Raw genomic sequence first — 16417 nt, forward strand, 5'->3', positions numbered from 1 at the left:
TCATACCTTCCGGCCTCAGCCCTTTGACTTGGCATCACTAAGGTGGCCACACTGCTAATTGAGGCTGTTTTCCTTGAGTCTTGTAGCCCAATGCCAGGAGATTCTCCAAATGCTAATAAAGGTCAGTTTCCTTGACGAAAGAAAGCATTAAAAATTTAAAATTAATTTTAAAAATCAGAAGAGATCTGAGTGTTTGGTGGGGGGTTGTTTTTAGGTTTGGGAGTAGGAAGAATCTGAAAGATACTTTTAAAGGGAGCGGACAGCTACTTGCACGGGACTGCATTTTAGTTGTGCTCAGTGATGGAAGTTGATTTGAATTATTCTGCCACTAAACCCGAAGCGTCTTGCCCAGGGAAACTCCCGCCACACATGCGGAGTTTACCGAAAAAGGACTCTGCAGAGCGCTGCCATTAATTCAAAACTATCTATCCCGGGCCAGCAAGCTTTGCGAGAGACGAACGGAACCTGGGACCCGGGAGCTCCGCGTCTCTCGCTGCCGAATGACTGGTCAGTGCCCTCTCCCTCCTCCTGCAGTCGGAAGTGAATGTCACCTGCAGATCTGCCCGACTCTCTGTTGGTCCCTCTGCTCTGCCCAGTTCGGACAGTCTCTAATGCCTGTTTCCAGCCCAGGGCGCCTTCGGCTCCAGTGTCCCTAACCCCCACCCCTGGCCTCCAATCGGGTCCCCTCCCCCGTGGTCCCAGCCCCTCCACGCGCTGCCGGGCGCTGATTGGCGGCGGCGCTGACAGGAGGCGGGGCCTGGAAGTCCCGGCCAAACCCGCCCTCGCGTATAAGCCCCTTCTAGGCTCTCTCTCTCCATCTCTCTCCTCTCTCTTTCTCTCTAGCTCCCTTCCTCCCTGTAACTGAACAGTGAAAATTCACATTGTGGATCCGCTAACAGGCACAGATGTCATGTGAAAACGCACATGCTCTGCCATCCACACCGCCTTTCTTCCTTTTCTTTCTGTTTCCTTTTTTTTCCCTTGCTCCTTCTCCCTCTTCTTTGTAACTAACAAAACCACCACCAACTCCTCCTCCTGCTGCTGCCCTTCCTCCTCCTCCTCAGTCCAAGTGATCACAAAAGAGATCTTCTGAGCCCGAGGCGGTGGCATTTTTAAAAAGCAAGCACATTGGAGAGAAAGAAAAAAGAAAAACAAAAGCAAAACAAAACCCAGGCACCAGCCAGCCAGCACATTTTTTTTCCCATCCTTCCTGAAAACAAACAAACAACCAAACAACCATCAAAACAGTCACCACCACCATCATCAAAACTGTTAACATAGCGGCGGCGGCGGCAGCGGCGGCAAACGTCACCCTCCGGCCACAGCGTCCGCCTAAAGGGATGGTTTTCTCGGCGGAGCAGCTCTTCGCTGACCACCTTCTTCACTCGTGCTGAGCGGGATTTTTTGGGCTCTCCGGGGTTCCGGCTGGGAGCAGCTTCATGACTACGCGGAGCGGGAGAGCGGCCACACCATGCGAGGTAAGCGAGCCTGCGGGCACCGCGTCTGCCCGGGTCCGGCCAACTCCAGCCAGATGGGGAGATGGGGGAGGGGAGCGCACCCAGCCGAAGGGGAGAGAGGTCGGCGGGGCGCAGTTCCTGAGTTCGCGTTCGCAGGTGGGCTGCAAATGGCCTGGGCGTAGAAAGTTGTGGGAAGGTCTTGATGCCTCTTGGGAGTTCTGGAGGAACGCGGGAGGGCGCTTTTTAGAGAGGGCAGCGACGTTAGTTGCTTCCTCCCGGTTCTTGAGTTGCGCTGAACCATTTTAGTGTCACTATCGGGTGCGGGAGCGGCCGCCGGATGGAGGGGAGCCGGGAGAGGGATGCCTCTCGGCAGAAGCTGCTGGAGGCGCCCGGCGCGCCGTGGTCTCCGGCCGGCGTTGGGGCGTGGGGCGCACAGGCAGGCGGCGGGGCAGGCACACACACTCTCCAGGTTACGAGGCCCGGAGCGTCCGAGCCAGCCGACACGTCTCCTCGTGGGAGTAGTAGGCAGAGGGGCGGTGTCGCGGGGCTGGACGCGGATTCGGGTATCGTGCCCTGCGCGCGTCCCTCGTACCGGCTCAGCGAACTGGCCAGGTCCGCGTGCCCGAGCTCGCGCGGCCCAGGGACAAGCGCCACCCCGAAAAAGTTGTGCAGAGAAAGTTCCAAAGGATAGGACAGCCCGCACTACCCGCGGCGGGGAAGGCTCTTTTCTCAAAGGGCCGCTGCAGGAGGCGGTGCTGGGTGAGCCCTCGGGCCAGGACCTCCGGCAGCGACAGCGGCGGCAGGACCCCGGGCGAAGTGGCGGCTGTGGGAATGGCTCGCGAGGGACGGGGGAGAGATGTCTGCTCTGGCTGCACTTTGGGCCTCCCGAGCCGCTGGCCTGATCGGCTTTAGGGAGTCACTTTGTCTGTCTCCTCCCCTGCGGTGCCGGGACCTCCAGGTTTCCTGCGCGCTATGCCCGGACGCGCTCTCCCCCACTTTCTGCTTAGCCACAACTTCACTCTTTTCTTGGAGAGCTAGCCTGGTTCCCGCGTGCCTTGGCAATACGTGCAAGCTTCTGGGCACCCACCTCTAACCCTCCAGTTTTTCTTCCTGGCCACCCTGCGTTCTTGGGAGGCCTCTCCTCTCCCCTTCGCGCGTCCCTCCGGGTCCTGGCAACAGAAAGTTGGAAACGGCGAGCTCTGGACCTTCCCACATCCCTTACCCCGCGACAGGTGGACCAGGCAGAAAGAACTTAGAAGAGTTGGACTGCAAACACTCAACACCTTCCCCCGGCTTTGTTCACCTTCCATTCACTGCCCCAAAACCTCTCTAGGAGCGCCCTGAGGGGGAAACGAGCAGGCTCCCTCTGCCCGCGCGCAGTGAGCCCGGAGCCTGGACGCTAGAGCAGAGACTAGGTCAGCCGGCTGAGGGCTGGGGTGTGGAAGGAAAGGGAAGGAGGAGGAACCGAGAGGCTGTAGGGAGGTGGGTGGGAAGGAAGTGACTGAAAGTAAGGAACAGGGACGTCCTGGTGGGATGGTGTCGATTGACCCGCGCATTGGAAGTGGGGGCTCCAGTAAGTTTAGTGTGCCGATTAGGGGTTTGGTCACATGCTCCACTGTCCAGATCCTTTCAGGAAACTGCATTTGGGAAATTGAATGCACAGCCTTTAACTGCGAGACGTCCTGGTCTTAGTTTTTCTTTTTCTGTCCCATCTCACCACCATCCGCTCTCCTTTCGGTTTCCCCTGCTCCATCTGGGGCTGCCAGTTCGTCTTTCCCCTGCATCTCCCCTTCCAACATTCATCCGATGGCTGAGTTCTTATGTTCTGAAGGGCCCATCCCGGCACTAAGACCTGGGGAGTAAGAGCCGCTCACTCTCCCCTTCCATTGTAGAAAACAGAGGAGTACAGGGCAGGAGTGGATTGTAGCTTGATCGCGCTGCTCCTGAAGGAGCCCTTTGCCGGCGACCGTCCGGATTCGCCACAGCGCTTGCTTCAGGGACCCCAGCAGCTTGAAGGATTGAAAGCCAAGCGCTCGCCTCATGCTCACCTTGAGAACCCAGTCTAAACCCACACCCCTGTTCCAGAGGGCGCCGCCCTCGCCAGGCTACCCAGGAGAACTTGGAAGTGCTAACTTAAGGCGGCTCTCAGGCGGCCAGGAGGGAAGCGCTGGAGAAAAGCAAGCGTCAAAAGTGGCAGAGTCCTTCTCTCGTCCTCCTGGGCTCTCTTCTTTTAACCCTCTGTTATACTTCCTCTGCGTTCCCTGGGCATGTCCCACAGACCATGCCAGCCCGCGACATCAGGGTTGTTCTTTAAGGACGGGTTGAGAAAATATCTAAGTTACTCAGACGTCTTGTGAGAGTCGGGGGTTGAACTTGAGTGTGAACTTGTGTAGTGAGAGCGGAAACGAATCAGCTTTCTCTTGTGTCTGCGCTACAAAGCAGCCTATATTGGGGGGAGGGGGCGGTTTTTGAACTCGGCTTTACAGTGTGCCGACTCCATTTACCCCATACACCACACAACACACACACACCCCATCCCCAGGCGGTCCCAGCCAGTGCCTTGGCTTGGGCTCCACGGTTTGCAGTTGGCGACTAGCCTGAGTTAGGGAGCTTTGCGCGACGCAAACTTGGTCCAGGATTGGGTGGTCGCCCTGGGGGCCAACCCAGCAAACCCACCTCCCACCTCCACCACGCCCCCTCCAGGTCTAGGAGAGTTCAGAGACTTTATGCCGAGGGAAGCGCTGGGGTAAGAAAGGGGTTAAGAGTCTCTGATCTTTGAGGTCATTGTCCTGCCCCACAGCTGAACTGAGTCGGTCTCGGTGTCGAGCGCGGTGACTTACTCTGGGCTGGGCTGGGGCGGGGGAGGCTGTATTTGGTTGCGCACAAAGCATTTCACCCTTTGTCTGCTAGAGGGTACCACATGAGTTCTCGAGAGGCTTCTTCGTAGATTGCATTACTGGAAACAATAACTTCTGAAGGCGGAAGGGAGGACTTTTAACTGGGTCTGTTCATAGGTGAGAAAAAACGAGTGAGCCAAGGTGTGGGTTTCAAGACTCCTTCCTCAGAGGCCTGTCAGCTGTTTATTACTCGGGGACACCGAAATGGTCCGATTTTTCAGCTCTGCCTCTGCAGAGAACCCTGCGTCCAAAATCAGGGGCACAGATGTCCTCGCAATCAATAGGTGATTGTGGCTCGGGCGGATTAGGAATCTGGTTTTATGCTTGCTGTAAACAAGGATGGGGCTTGGCTTTTCCAAAGCCCAGTTTTCATCTATTCTTTTCAGGTAGTTAATTTTTATTAACTGCTAACTTTAGAAAAGAAGCAGCTTACTTTCACAGGTATGGCAGCCCCTCGGAAGTCTGGAGCTCTGAATGTCCAGCTGGTCAGGCCTTTAGATTTCCTAAACAAGTTCTCCATCTTAGTTTCTTCCACGAATTCCAATTAAATATTATAACCAACATTCACCTCCCACAACTAAAAGACATCGCAGAAAGGACATCTCTGTCAGTTGTCCATTAATAATTGTTCACTAAGTAATCATCAGTAAGCTGTCTTTATTCCAAGAAAAGTAAACATTCAAGCAGTTTAAAGAAAAATCCTAAAGCTATATTTCAAGTATTACTGGAAAAAATATATAGCCAGAAAAATAAAATATTTTCTTAGGTAGATACATCTTGGGACTCTCTCCTCTCTCCTCCCCCAACATGCTGGGTGGATTTGTAAGAAATATTTGACATCCTGGGCTTCTGGGAGACACATTAGTGCCGCCAAGCCTTTTTACTTTTCTGTATTTTCAGATATTGGGAATTGGGACACCAGGATGGAAATATAAAGGAAGAAATTTTGAGCAGCAGACCTAATAAATGTGAGGGATAAAGGTTAAAACTCTTTTTTAGCACTTATTGAAAATTTAGAAGTCCTGGATTTTCCATCAACAACAGTATAAGTTTTGCTCATTATAAAGGATGGTTTCTTGCATCATTATGAAGGTGGTTTTTGTGAGGTTTTACTTTAACATAAATGATAGATTTATTTTATACTCAATCAAATAGGAATATTAACATTTACTTATCTTGGTAACAATTTGTCAAATATTAAACTATTAACAGCCTTAAAAGCAATTATTCAGGTGTGTATTTGCATACATTTCATTTTAAATTTAAGCTTTTCAGAGTCATGAGACCTAATTTTACAGCAATGATGGTTTTACAGCACCAAGAAAATATGAAGTGACTTTTTTTCAGAAAGTAACATATACAGAATTGTCACCAGGATTTTTAAATGACTCAATACAGAAAGTTTTTCTAGATAAAAAGACAAATAAAACTTTTTTTAGCTATTGTTTTGCATCTTATAAACTTGTGTCCACTTTTTAGTAATGTCATGTGGCCTCTATAGTTTTCATATTCTTCGCTATAGTAATTCTAAGACGTAACAGTGTGAATCACAACACATTAACTAGATTTTTTTCACTGCAATGAATAATACACTTCTAACTTCAAGACATATTACAGCATTCAATTATTACAGGATTATTATTATTATTATTATTCTAGTAAATTATTAAGTTTAAAAATTCTATATGGGGTCTACTGGTGTTCTGCAAATTTGTAAATGAAGTGAGGTTTAAAGTTGTGAGCAATAACATCAATGCCACTGTACATCGGTGAAATCTAAGCCTTACAGATAATTATGGGAGGAAATAGGAGAATTAATGCCAAAGTTAAGACCATCAAATTCTGGCCAGATTGAAACAAATCAAAGGTTATAAGCATATATGTTATTAGTGCAAAAGTTATTACTGAGTGAAGTGATTTAAAATATGTATTTTTTATACTGATTCTGGTATTATGAATAGAATTTCTTAAGACTAAATCATTTCTGTATTTATCTCATAAAGACAAAAAAAATAAAGGCTTTAAATTTTATTGTCATGAATTTAATGTAATTGACATTAACCAAATATTTTATGATGATGTTAAAATATACAGAAAAGTAAATATTAGGAATGGACATTGTACTTAATAATTAATATAGGTTTTTAAATTCTAGATGTAATTTTACTATTCCATCCATTCTTATCTAAAGGATAGAAATTAAGTAGACAAATGAAATAAGTCTTTTGTAATGTAATGAATGATGACCTTTGATAAAATGAGCATTCTACACATAAAGTATTATTCCTGTAATTTTGTAATCATCTTCCAATTACATCTTCTTGCAAATATTTATCTTGCTTTGAGTAGAATCTCTGACTTTACAGAATCCCTAGCAGATAATAGCAGTCTTTGGAGGCGTCTGTTGATATACACTGATACACAATATGTATATGTATGTGCCTATAACCACCCACTCAGACAAGAAGAATGAATATTTGAGAGAGAAAATCATTCTTATCTTTGCTTTCACAATCCAGACTTCCAAATTCAAGCATATTTAGAGAAACAGAAGCAACTTTCCAGAGCATTCAAAAAGAAGAAACGAATACATGTGGTACTTGAGTCGCATAAAAAAGAAACTGTTAATAGCATCTATTTATAAATGATCCACACAAAACTCCGTTATACTACCTAATGATAATTAGAGGGAAAGGGAATCAAAGAATTCAAGACTGCCAAATAAATAAAATATTCCCTCTCAAATTAAGCAACAAATTCATAGATAACAAGGCTTATGCCATGAATTTGAAGGATGTCTCCTTTGTAGCACGAGACAAAGGGAGCATAGAGGAATAAATATTGATTGAACTAATCATCTGATGAATAGAAATGAGATTTACCAGTGCACCAATATAATAGGCTATGTTAACTAGTTCTTTCATAGCCCATATGCTGCCCTTTCAACCCCTGACCCCATCCATTCACTTCTTAATGAGGGAAACCACAGGTGTTATAACGGCATTTATAGTGACTCAACCTAAATATAATAACCATGTGGTTAACTAATGGCATTGCGGGGCAGATTCTCATGAAAGGAAATATTGTGATCAGAGTGTCACAAAATTATTATGCACTGCAAACCACTTAGAACTTTGGCTTGCTCTGTTTACCTTTAAAACATATCTGTGTAGCCATAGATATTTCAAGTCCCAGACTTGTTGTCTCCATAATAATCGCAATTTTATTAATGCTTATCCGAGGGGTTAAAACCGCTATTCAACGTGTATTACCTATGTTGTTTCATGCCTTCATAGTAAGCATTTAAGACACTTAAAAATAACACTGAGAAGTTACAGTATTTTATACTTAATGTAGCAAAGCATTTTTCTTGGTTAGTGGTTGTGTTATAAATATTGGAAACAGAATGTAACTTTATAATAGTTATAATTATATGATAAATTTTGTTTCAAAATTAAATTGGAATGTTCTTGGTTTAGGCATGTTATTGCAAAGGCCTAATGAACATTTTACCTTTTGCCAAAACATGAGGCTAAAAACTTGTCCAAAAATAGGCTCTTATGAAAGAGCAAAAGTAATTTGCTTTGACTTAAATGTGTTTGCCTCTACATAGTGAATATTTTATTAACTGGTTGGATACACTGACTTTGTAAATTACTTTACTAGAGAGGATATTTGTTGATGTCATCTTTTGTGCAATTAGTTATCATATCATGTGGTCCTGGGGTATATTTCTCTAATTCAGAGGAATCACAGACATCAGCAGAGAAAGAACAAACTAATCTGGTTGCTTACTGAATTATGTTTTTTGTTACCAGCCTACTTATTACTTTGTACTCACGTGAGTCCAATATCCTGGCACCGTGGGGCATGAGAAAGATTTGAGGTGCTTAAAGAAAACTGTTCCATAGATTTTGTCTCATTGTAAAACTTTTTTGTGATGACTATTGCAATAAGTCAATTTTAAATTATATTGTTTTAAATTTTTACATGACTGCCCAATAAATCATCCTCCTTCTAAACACTGTTACGCCATTACCTGAATTTCATTAGGATTAAGTTGTAATCATGTGACAACAGCAGATATCCAATATTTTAATTTTGAATTAGAGGTACAAAAGATACTCTGAATTTGGGCACAAAATTAACCTTAAAAAAGAAACAGCAAAAGCTCTTTTTAAAGGCCTTGGCATTTATAAGCATTACTTGACATGAAAGTGAATATTACAGGCTGTGAAAAAAAAAATGTAGACTATTATCTTATTTTAATTTTCTGACTAGTTTTTTAAAAATATAAATTTCTCTCCTTCTGATCTGGAACCAACTAAGTTGATTTTCTCCTGTTCTGAAAACTTTGTCAAGCTCATTAATCAACTCATTTCTGAGTCCAAGTTAAAATATACTCTTGAAGATGAGAATAAGAACGTCTTCACAAATATTTCAATTTTCAGTTTTAATTTAAAAAGGGACAGGCTCAAAGGTTTCATCTTTTATAGCTACATATATATACAAATAGAAACGTATGTGACTCACATTTATTTATTCCTGATTTATTGAGCATCTACTGAAAACACGGCACAGAACTGAGCCCTAAAGATGCTCAAGTTGATAAAGCATAGTCAACTGAGGAGGTCGAAACCATAATCAAAGTGAGAGCAGAACAGAATACAGCGAGGATGCTCTCAGACATCAAAACAGCTCTCGCAGGAGAAGTGCTATTTGAGATGGAACTCTAAGGATGAGTAGAAGTCCGTCTTTTGGTTAATTTGTTCCTCATAAATGAGGTTTATTCAATTATTGTTTGTTATATTCCCCAGTTGCCTGTTATATTTGGTACTATGTGAAATTCAGTTTATGGAAGTAGAACCATTCCAAGAGGAGCATATCCTGATGGAGAACAAGTGGTAGTAACATTGTTCTTGAATAAAGCTTTTGCTAGTAAAATGATTTTCAAGTGATAATTTAAAAAAACTCTAAGGTAATCATAAATTACAAAAATAAAATATACTGAAGGAGAAATAGTGGTGTGAAGAAGAGTACAAAATTTTTAAAAATATATTACTGGTATAAATTATGGAAAAATACTTTACAACATCCCTATACATTTGTTTTCATAAGATAAATTCTTATCTTTGTAAAATAAGGAAATGGCTGATACACACTGAGCTCCATTTTCTTTACATCAAGATATCACCTGAAAATAGTGATATCTGCTATAGAGAGTACCGTAGATTACAAGATATCAGGGAGAATAAAATCCGTTGAAGTAGTAGGGTATGTCGGCAGTGTCTGAGGGCCATAGTGATATTCTTGAAACTCTGCCATTCTAAGAGCTTAGATGTAAGATTGAACTCTGAAAATTAAGCTATAATAAAATCAATATATAATGATCTTGCTGTCTTTTGATTTATTCTTTCTCCTAAGCATATGTAAAGAAAGAAAATTCCTGGACTCCTCTATAGTAATAAAAATGGGAGTGTGAGAAACAACTGTTGGCCGAGTCCATGCCGGCACTATGTTTGGGGAAATCACTGATTAGGCTGGAAAAATATCCACTACGTTTCACAATGAGGCTCTTCATTTTGAAGTGGTAATTTGGCATTCTGGTCTTATACGTTAGCTCTTGTGAGCTTAGTTAACTTGAATCCTCATCCTAAAGTCTAATCCACTCTGAAACTCTGGTGAGATCGACTTTCTGAGCCTACAAAGTTGACAACCAGACCCTGGGCTGGGAAGAATTCGCAAAGTAAATGTCACCCGTTGAGACTTCCAGGCAGCCAAATTGCCGCTCTTGGTCATAACCCTCTGCATTGGGCTGAACCTCATCTTCAAATTTCGACACGGTGAGCAAGACCACAGAGTGATACGTTTTCAGTCTTGAAAAATAGATACATTTTTTTAAAATGCTGATTATTAATTGGAATTTGTTAGACCAGGGAGTGGTGGTCTTCTGTCGTAACACACCCTGATAATATAACGGCTATTGTACTTGATCTGTTTATTTCTTGCAACTAAAAGAATTCAAGAAGTGGCTGAATGACCACATTTCTTGGAGCCTTTCTATAAAGGTGAAAGGTGGAAGAGAGGGCACACAAAGGCCCCTCTAACTTCTAAAAGCTTTGATTGAATGGTTATTTAATAAAGCAACTGGTTTTCTGGACATCCCTTCTTCACCTCTTATTGCAATTTCTCTGGTGCTCATATATTATATGACAATGGATACGTACAGCCACTTCATGTTATGCCTGGGCTCGTGTGAGATTCTGGGTGGTAAATGTAGACTGACCCTTTGGAGAATAGTAGTTTTACTTGAAGTGCTATAGGTAATATGAGTCTAGATTTTCACTCTAGCTTTTATGGAAATACGCCTAGTATTTAGCAAATATTAAACCACTATTTTGATCTTTCCATTAAAAAGACTATTTAAGGACAATCTTGTTAAATAGGATCAGAATGTATTGTTGCCTGTAATTAATTCTGAGAATATGAAATTCAGAGAGTAGTACTATTTTTATTTGCCTGAATAGTGTAAAGAAAATAACTGAAACTAGTTATTTATCAAACTGTATTTAAAATGTTTAATTTCACCTGTCCAAGGCATGGATCACAAAAGCGCTTCATACAGGTTCCATAACACTGGATTAGCATGAGAACCCATATTCTAAGTTTCCCAAGTAAAAGTTTCATTACATAGCTTGAGGCAGAATGAACACTCGAGTCATATTTTACCATCCAGCAGCTGCTGGCTTCTAGATTCCAGAATCAGACAATAACACACAAGTTTAAAGAACTTAGGTTGAGTTGCTAATGATTAATTGGCTATCATTATCATTGTCAGGTCAACTAATAAAATCATTACACAGAACATTTTCCATTAACTCATACATGCGTTGTGCCTGGCACATAGCAAAGGAATTAAACACTTTTTCTTAAAAAAGGAGAAGAAACCTTGTTCCAAATTTCCACAGTTGTTGAATATGAGCAAATGCCACACAGTCTGGTTGCATAGAGGAACATTTGTTCGGGAAAAACACATCATATCATTAAGGTGCAGTGCTTCTTGGCAATAATTTGTTTTTTTACAAAAACAAAATATTTTAGATAAATTGATTTCAAAATTTTTAGGATCCTAACCTATTCATCAGTTTGCTCTAAAATTAAATTTAAAACAAACAGTCCAATATGCTGGGTTTTTTTCTTTTAAATGCTTAATACCATTTAAAAGGCTTAATTCTAAGCACTTTCACCCTTGCGTATATATTTTCATTCTTGTGATTAAGAAAAAGTTAAGTGCCAATGGGACACGGCTTTTGGAGTATCTTTCCAAGGACAGCTCAGAAATATCAATAATAAGAAGGCTAATAAGGTAGTATTGATATTCTTCCAGTTGTGGTTTGTTTTATTTTGTTTTATTTACTAATATTATTAAAAGTCAGTCTGGCTGCCACCCATGTCAGAATAAATTAAAATTTATTTTATTGGTTTTATCAAGTGTTCTTTTGTAATGAAATAAATTGACTCTGAATTTCTTTCCACCAAAATTTCATTAGTGATTTTTGAAAGGTTATCTAATATGGTTTACATGAGTATTGATTTAGAGTCAGAGATAAACTTTCTTTCATCATAATACAATGAGCAAAAAAGTAAAAGAAAATATATGACAAAATTGTAGATGACACCCCCAATAGTGGATCAGGTTTAAATGCGATTCAACAAATCTTGATATTGTGTGCTTACAATGTATAAGAAGCGATGCCCTATATGGTAACAGTCTCAAGCAAAACAAAAGTGGTTTTCTTATAAAATTCCTAAAGAACCCCTTAGGTAATTTTTATTTCATTTGAATTTTTCTAATGTCCACTGTTGATTATATCCCTTTTTCCTAAATGAGAAAAACAGATGACTTGTCCATAATTATTTGTTAAAAGAGATTGAGATAGAATTTGACTTCAATCAAGGGCCTCTGACTCAGAATCCAGTTCTATTGTCATTACTCTATGCTTCTTCTCTTAGGCTGTACTATTTTTTGCTACCCCTGCACCCACAGCAGACATCACTAATCAATCATGGGGTTAATACTTACTAAGTCCAGATGCAGCCTCTGCTACCATTTGACCAGTATTGGCCCTTAAGATAAAACTTTTTACCAAAACTTTCATGGGCATTTTGGCCATATAAATAACAGATAATAATATAGTAAAAACTATTTTTTATTCAAACACAAGATCCCCTTGGGCAAACCATAGTTCTCCACTGTTTTCCCTAAAGATTGGCACCTGTGCTAACATCTGTGCCAATCTTCTTTTTCTTCTTCTTCTTCTCCCCAAAGCCCCCCAGTACATAGTTGTATATTCTAGTTGCAGGTCCTTCCAGTTGTGCTATGTGGGATGCTGCCTCAGCACGGCCTGATGAGCAGTGCCATGGCCATGCCCAGGATCTGAACCGAGGAAACCCTGGGCCACGGAAGCAGAGCACATGAACTTAACCACTCAGCCATGGGGCCAGCCCCAGCCACCGTTTTCACTCCTAAAATAGTGATAGTGACATTTGCCAATCTCAGGAAAAATTAAAATAAGTAGCATGAAAAAATATACAAATTCTGAATAGAAACTGTCCGGTAAAAATAATAACAAAGTAAAAGTATATATAGTAACATTTTTTGTAACCATGATTATTCCCTTGAAGATTCTATTTTTTTTTTTTTTTTGAGGAAGATTAGCTCTGAGCTAACTGCTGCCAATCCTCCTCTTTTTTTTGCTGAGGAAGACTGGCCCTGAGCTAACATCCATGCCCATCTTCCTCTACTTTATATGTGGGATGCCTACCACAGCATGGCTTGCCAAGCTGTGCCATGTCCACACCCAGGATCTGAACCAGTGAACCCCGGGCCACCGAGAAGTGGAACGTGCACACTTAACCACTGCGCCAACAGGCCGGCCCATCCCTTGAAGATTCTAAAATTTAATTTTATAAACTCAAATATGTCTCCTTTTACAGAGATTTCAAATTTCTTGTAAAATTCTATATTTATGGATGTTTCTTTCACTAAGTAAGATCCCAAACTCTCTGCATCTACTTTAAGGATGGGAACAATTTTATGGGAAGTAGCCATAAAGACTTGACGTCTAAATATGAAATTCCTCTTCCTTCAGTTGCCAGTATGCTTTTGCCTAATAGTTGATAATGTTAATTCCCTCATTTGTCCCTCCGCTTGTCGGTTCTCTCCTCTGGTTTTTATGTTTGTCAAGAGCAAGGTTATCTACTTTTGGCCATAAGCGTTTCAAGCAAACGAATGGGTTGAATCGCCTAGCATACCACCATGTTACTACCTGAGTTTGATTAGTTTTATCTGATTGGGATTGTAAGTCCTGTCAGCACACCATCTGTATCAAAGGCCTATTAGCATTTTCTCTCTAGTTCTATGTTTTGTACAAGCATAAAATATTTTCTTCAGGAAAGAACCTTGACAACATTAAGAAGGTGCCATGTCTATTGTACCTAGCAATATAAAGAAAAAATCAATTAAATTTGACGTTAATTCTAAATAAATGCAGAGTTCTGCTCCTCCTTAACAATATTGCAATTTAATGTGTTTTGCACTTTGGCTGAAATATAATATTCGTTACACCAAGCTATCATTTATATGGTTAATATTTATGCTTTCAAATTAAGTCCATTCACCTTTCTCTAAAAGCACATTTATCAAGCCACTGTTACTGATTTTTCAGGCTCTGCAGTGTAAGCTGTGCTGTACAAACAGCTCGAAACACTGACCCTACCCTGTCATTTATTCTCCGGGACTTGAATTGATCTTATTATATAATGGCCCTGACTCCCACAACTCGACTAAATTTGACCACAGATACTATTAGAAAGAAAATGGACTCCATCCGAATCTGCACTGGCTTGTCTTCATTCTATATGTAGTTCCTAGTGTGTTTAATAATATCACATTGGCAAAAATTGTAAGCTTATCTCACGTGATTCTCTTTGTTTTACCTCATGTAAAAGACTCTCTTCATTGCTTTCTCTTTTAGAAACAGCAGTATATTTCTTCATACTCATTAATTCTGTCATTCTTTTTACTGTAGCTGCTCTTAAGGAAAATTCTGAAAACATTTTAAAAAGGAACTATGTAAACCTGAGAGGAGCTGACAGATGCAGTCTCATCTCTTTACAAATGTAATAGCAGGTAAAATTTATAACAATTTCTTGCCTGTGTTTAGCACTCTATAGTTTTCAGCGATCTTCTGTAGCCACCGTCTGGGTCATCCACACAGTGGTGTAGTGACATAGGCAGGATAGGTCTGAATAGGAATGTGCTCTGGGTAGCTGAGCCAAAGGAAACCCAAAAATATAAACAGAACACTTTTTAACAATTTAAAAATGCAGTTTCAATACCTTAAAATTTAGTCCCCAATCAAAAACGTAAATAATTGTTTTATAAAGAGAGGAAATATAAATAGCTAACAAACATTTGGAAAGAAGGAGCTCAAGCTCTCTTATTAAAGAACTAAACAATATGAGTGGCATCTTCACCTGTCACATTATGGCAAGATGTGATGAACTGGACACCCTCATATTCTATAGTAGGCATTTATATTGGTACAGTCACTGAACCAAGACCCTTAAAAAGGATCATACTCTTTGGCCAAGTAATTCACTTTATGGGAATCTTTCCAAAGGAAATAAACTAAAGTATCAACAAGACTTTATACCTAAAGACTTGTGCCTAAAAACTTATTGTGGCCTCATTATGACATTTTCAATAATATTGGGAAGCTAAGTTGGAACGCTCTTTATGGCACTCTTTCATTTAGTATGTATTCACTATTATACTAGCATATATCACCGTGTATTCAATATACTTCACTAGTACTAAGTGTTTATATGTACCTGGCAATATGTTTTAGGTTCTAGGGATTAAACGGTGAGCAAGAAAGACATCATCCATGACCTCACAAACCTAAAGACTCATAAAAAAAAGTTGGAATGAAAAACTGTACATACTATATGATCTAAATTATATAAAATGCATAAAAAAGAAACTGAAGAAAACATACAAAAATGTTAAAATTCACCTCTGGATCTTAATATATCAGGTAATTGTATTCTTCTTCATTGCCTTTTCTGTACTTTCAGAATTTCCCACACATTCTTTCTAGATTAGTCCTAAGTGTCAAAGTTATTGCTCAATTACTTTGGCATAGTAGTAAGGCTGTACTTTATCTATGACTCATTGTATTTTAGCTCATCCATTTGCCTGAGGTCAGCTTGTATGATAATAGGATTAAGGTGAAAGTTTAACGGCTCACTAAGAAAATTAGCTTCTTCGATATTTGCACAACTATTCACTTATTCATCACCAAACATTTATCATGGACCTACTGTGCACCAGGCACTATCCTAAGTGTTGAAGATACGAGGGTGAATAGGATTCACTCCCATCCTCTAAAGAGCTTAGAGTCTAGTCTTCTTGAAAGCCATATGCTATAATTTATAATAAGTACTGGAAATAGCAATAATATAGATAATAATAGGGAATTAAAAAGACTTTCTCTATCATTGGAAAAAGAAGGGTTCTGTCTTAGTAAGTTCTTATTAAGAGTGGGTTAATATTGCCTTTTTTGTCTCTGAAGACTCATATTAATTTGAAAGATACATTACTTCAAATGTTGAAGGAAAGATCAGAATACTCATATAGAAAAATTAATCAACTTGCTTTCATTTTATCTCTATTAAACTAGCCCATATCTATCCCCTGACAACATCGTGGAGCCTTGCAGTCCCTAGAGATGTTGAAGAACACCAACACAGACATACTCAGGTCTCAAAATTTAAGAGGCTGGAGGATGAATTGATTCCTATTGATGGGGTTGTGGGAAGATTTTAAATATTCCTATGCTCTGAGATAGATAAGGAATCCCAATTTGCCCTTAAGACTGTTGGAAACTCTTTGGCACTTAGTAGGGCAGAATTCAAGTAGGATGTTGACGGCTAAGGCAGTCTTCATTCCTGGGTACTCATACTCCTAGGACAGTGGCTCAAAACAGGTCGTAGTTT

General features: G+C 40.7%; 1 protein-coding gene across 1 annotated transcript in view; it reads left to right on the forward strand.

The window, feature by feature from the left end:
* Nucleotides 1-1105: 1105 nt before the first annotated feature.
* The window catches only part of RORB (RAR related orphan receptor B), a 177921-nt gene continuing 162609 nt past the window's right edge, over nt 1106-16417 (forward strand). The window contains exon 1 of the mRNA XM_014848724.3: nt 1106-1478. Coding sequence (XP_014704210.2) covers nt 1472-1478 — 7 coding nt within the window. The 5' untranslated portion in view covers nt 1106-1471. The remainder of the gene's footprint in view (nt 1479-16417) is intronic.

Source organism: Equus asinus, chromosome 23 (assembly GCF_041296235.1).
Source record: "Equus asinus isolate D_3611 breed Donkey chromosome 23, EquAss-T2T_v2, whole genome shotgun sequence".
Taxonomy (NCBI): Eukaryota; Metazoa; Chordata; class Mammalia; order Perissodactyla; family Equidae; genus Equus; species Equus asinus.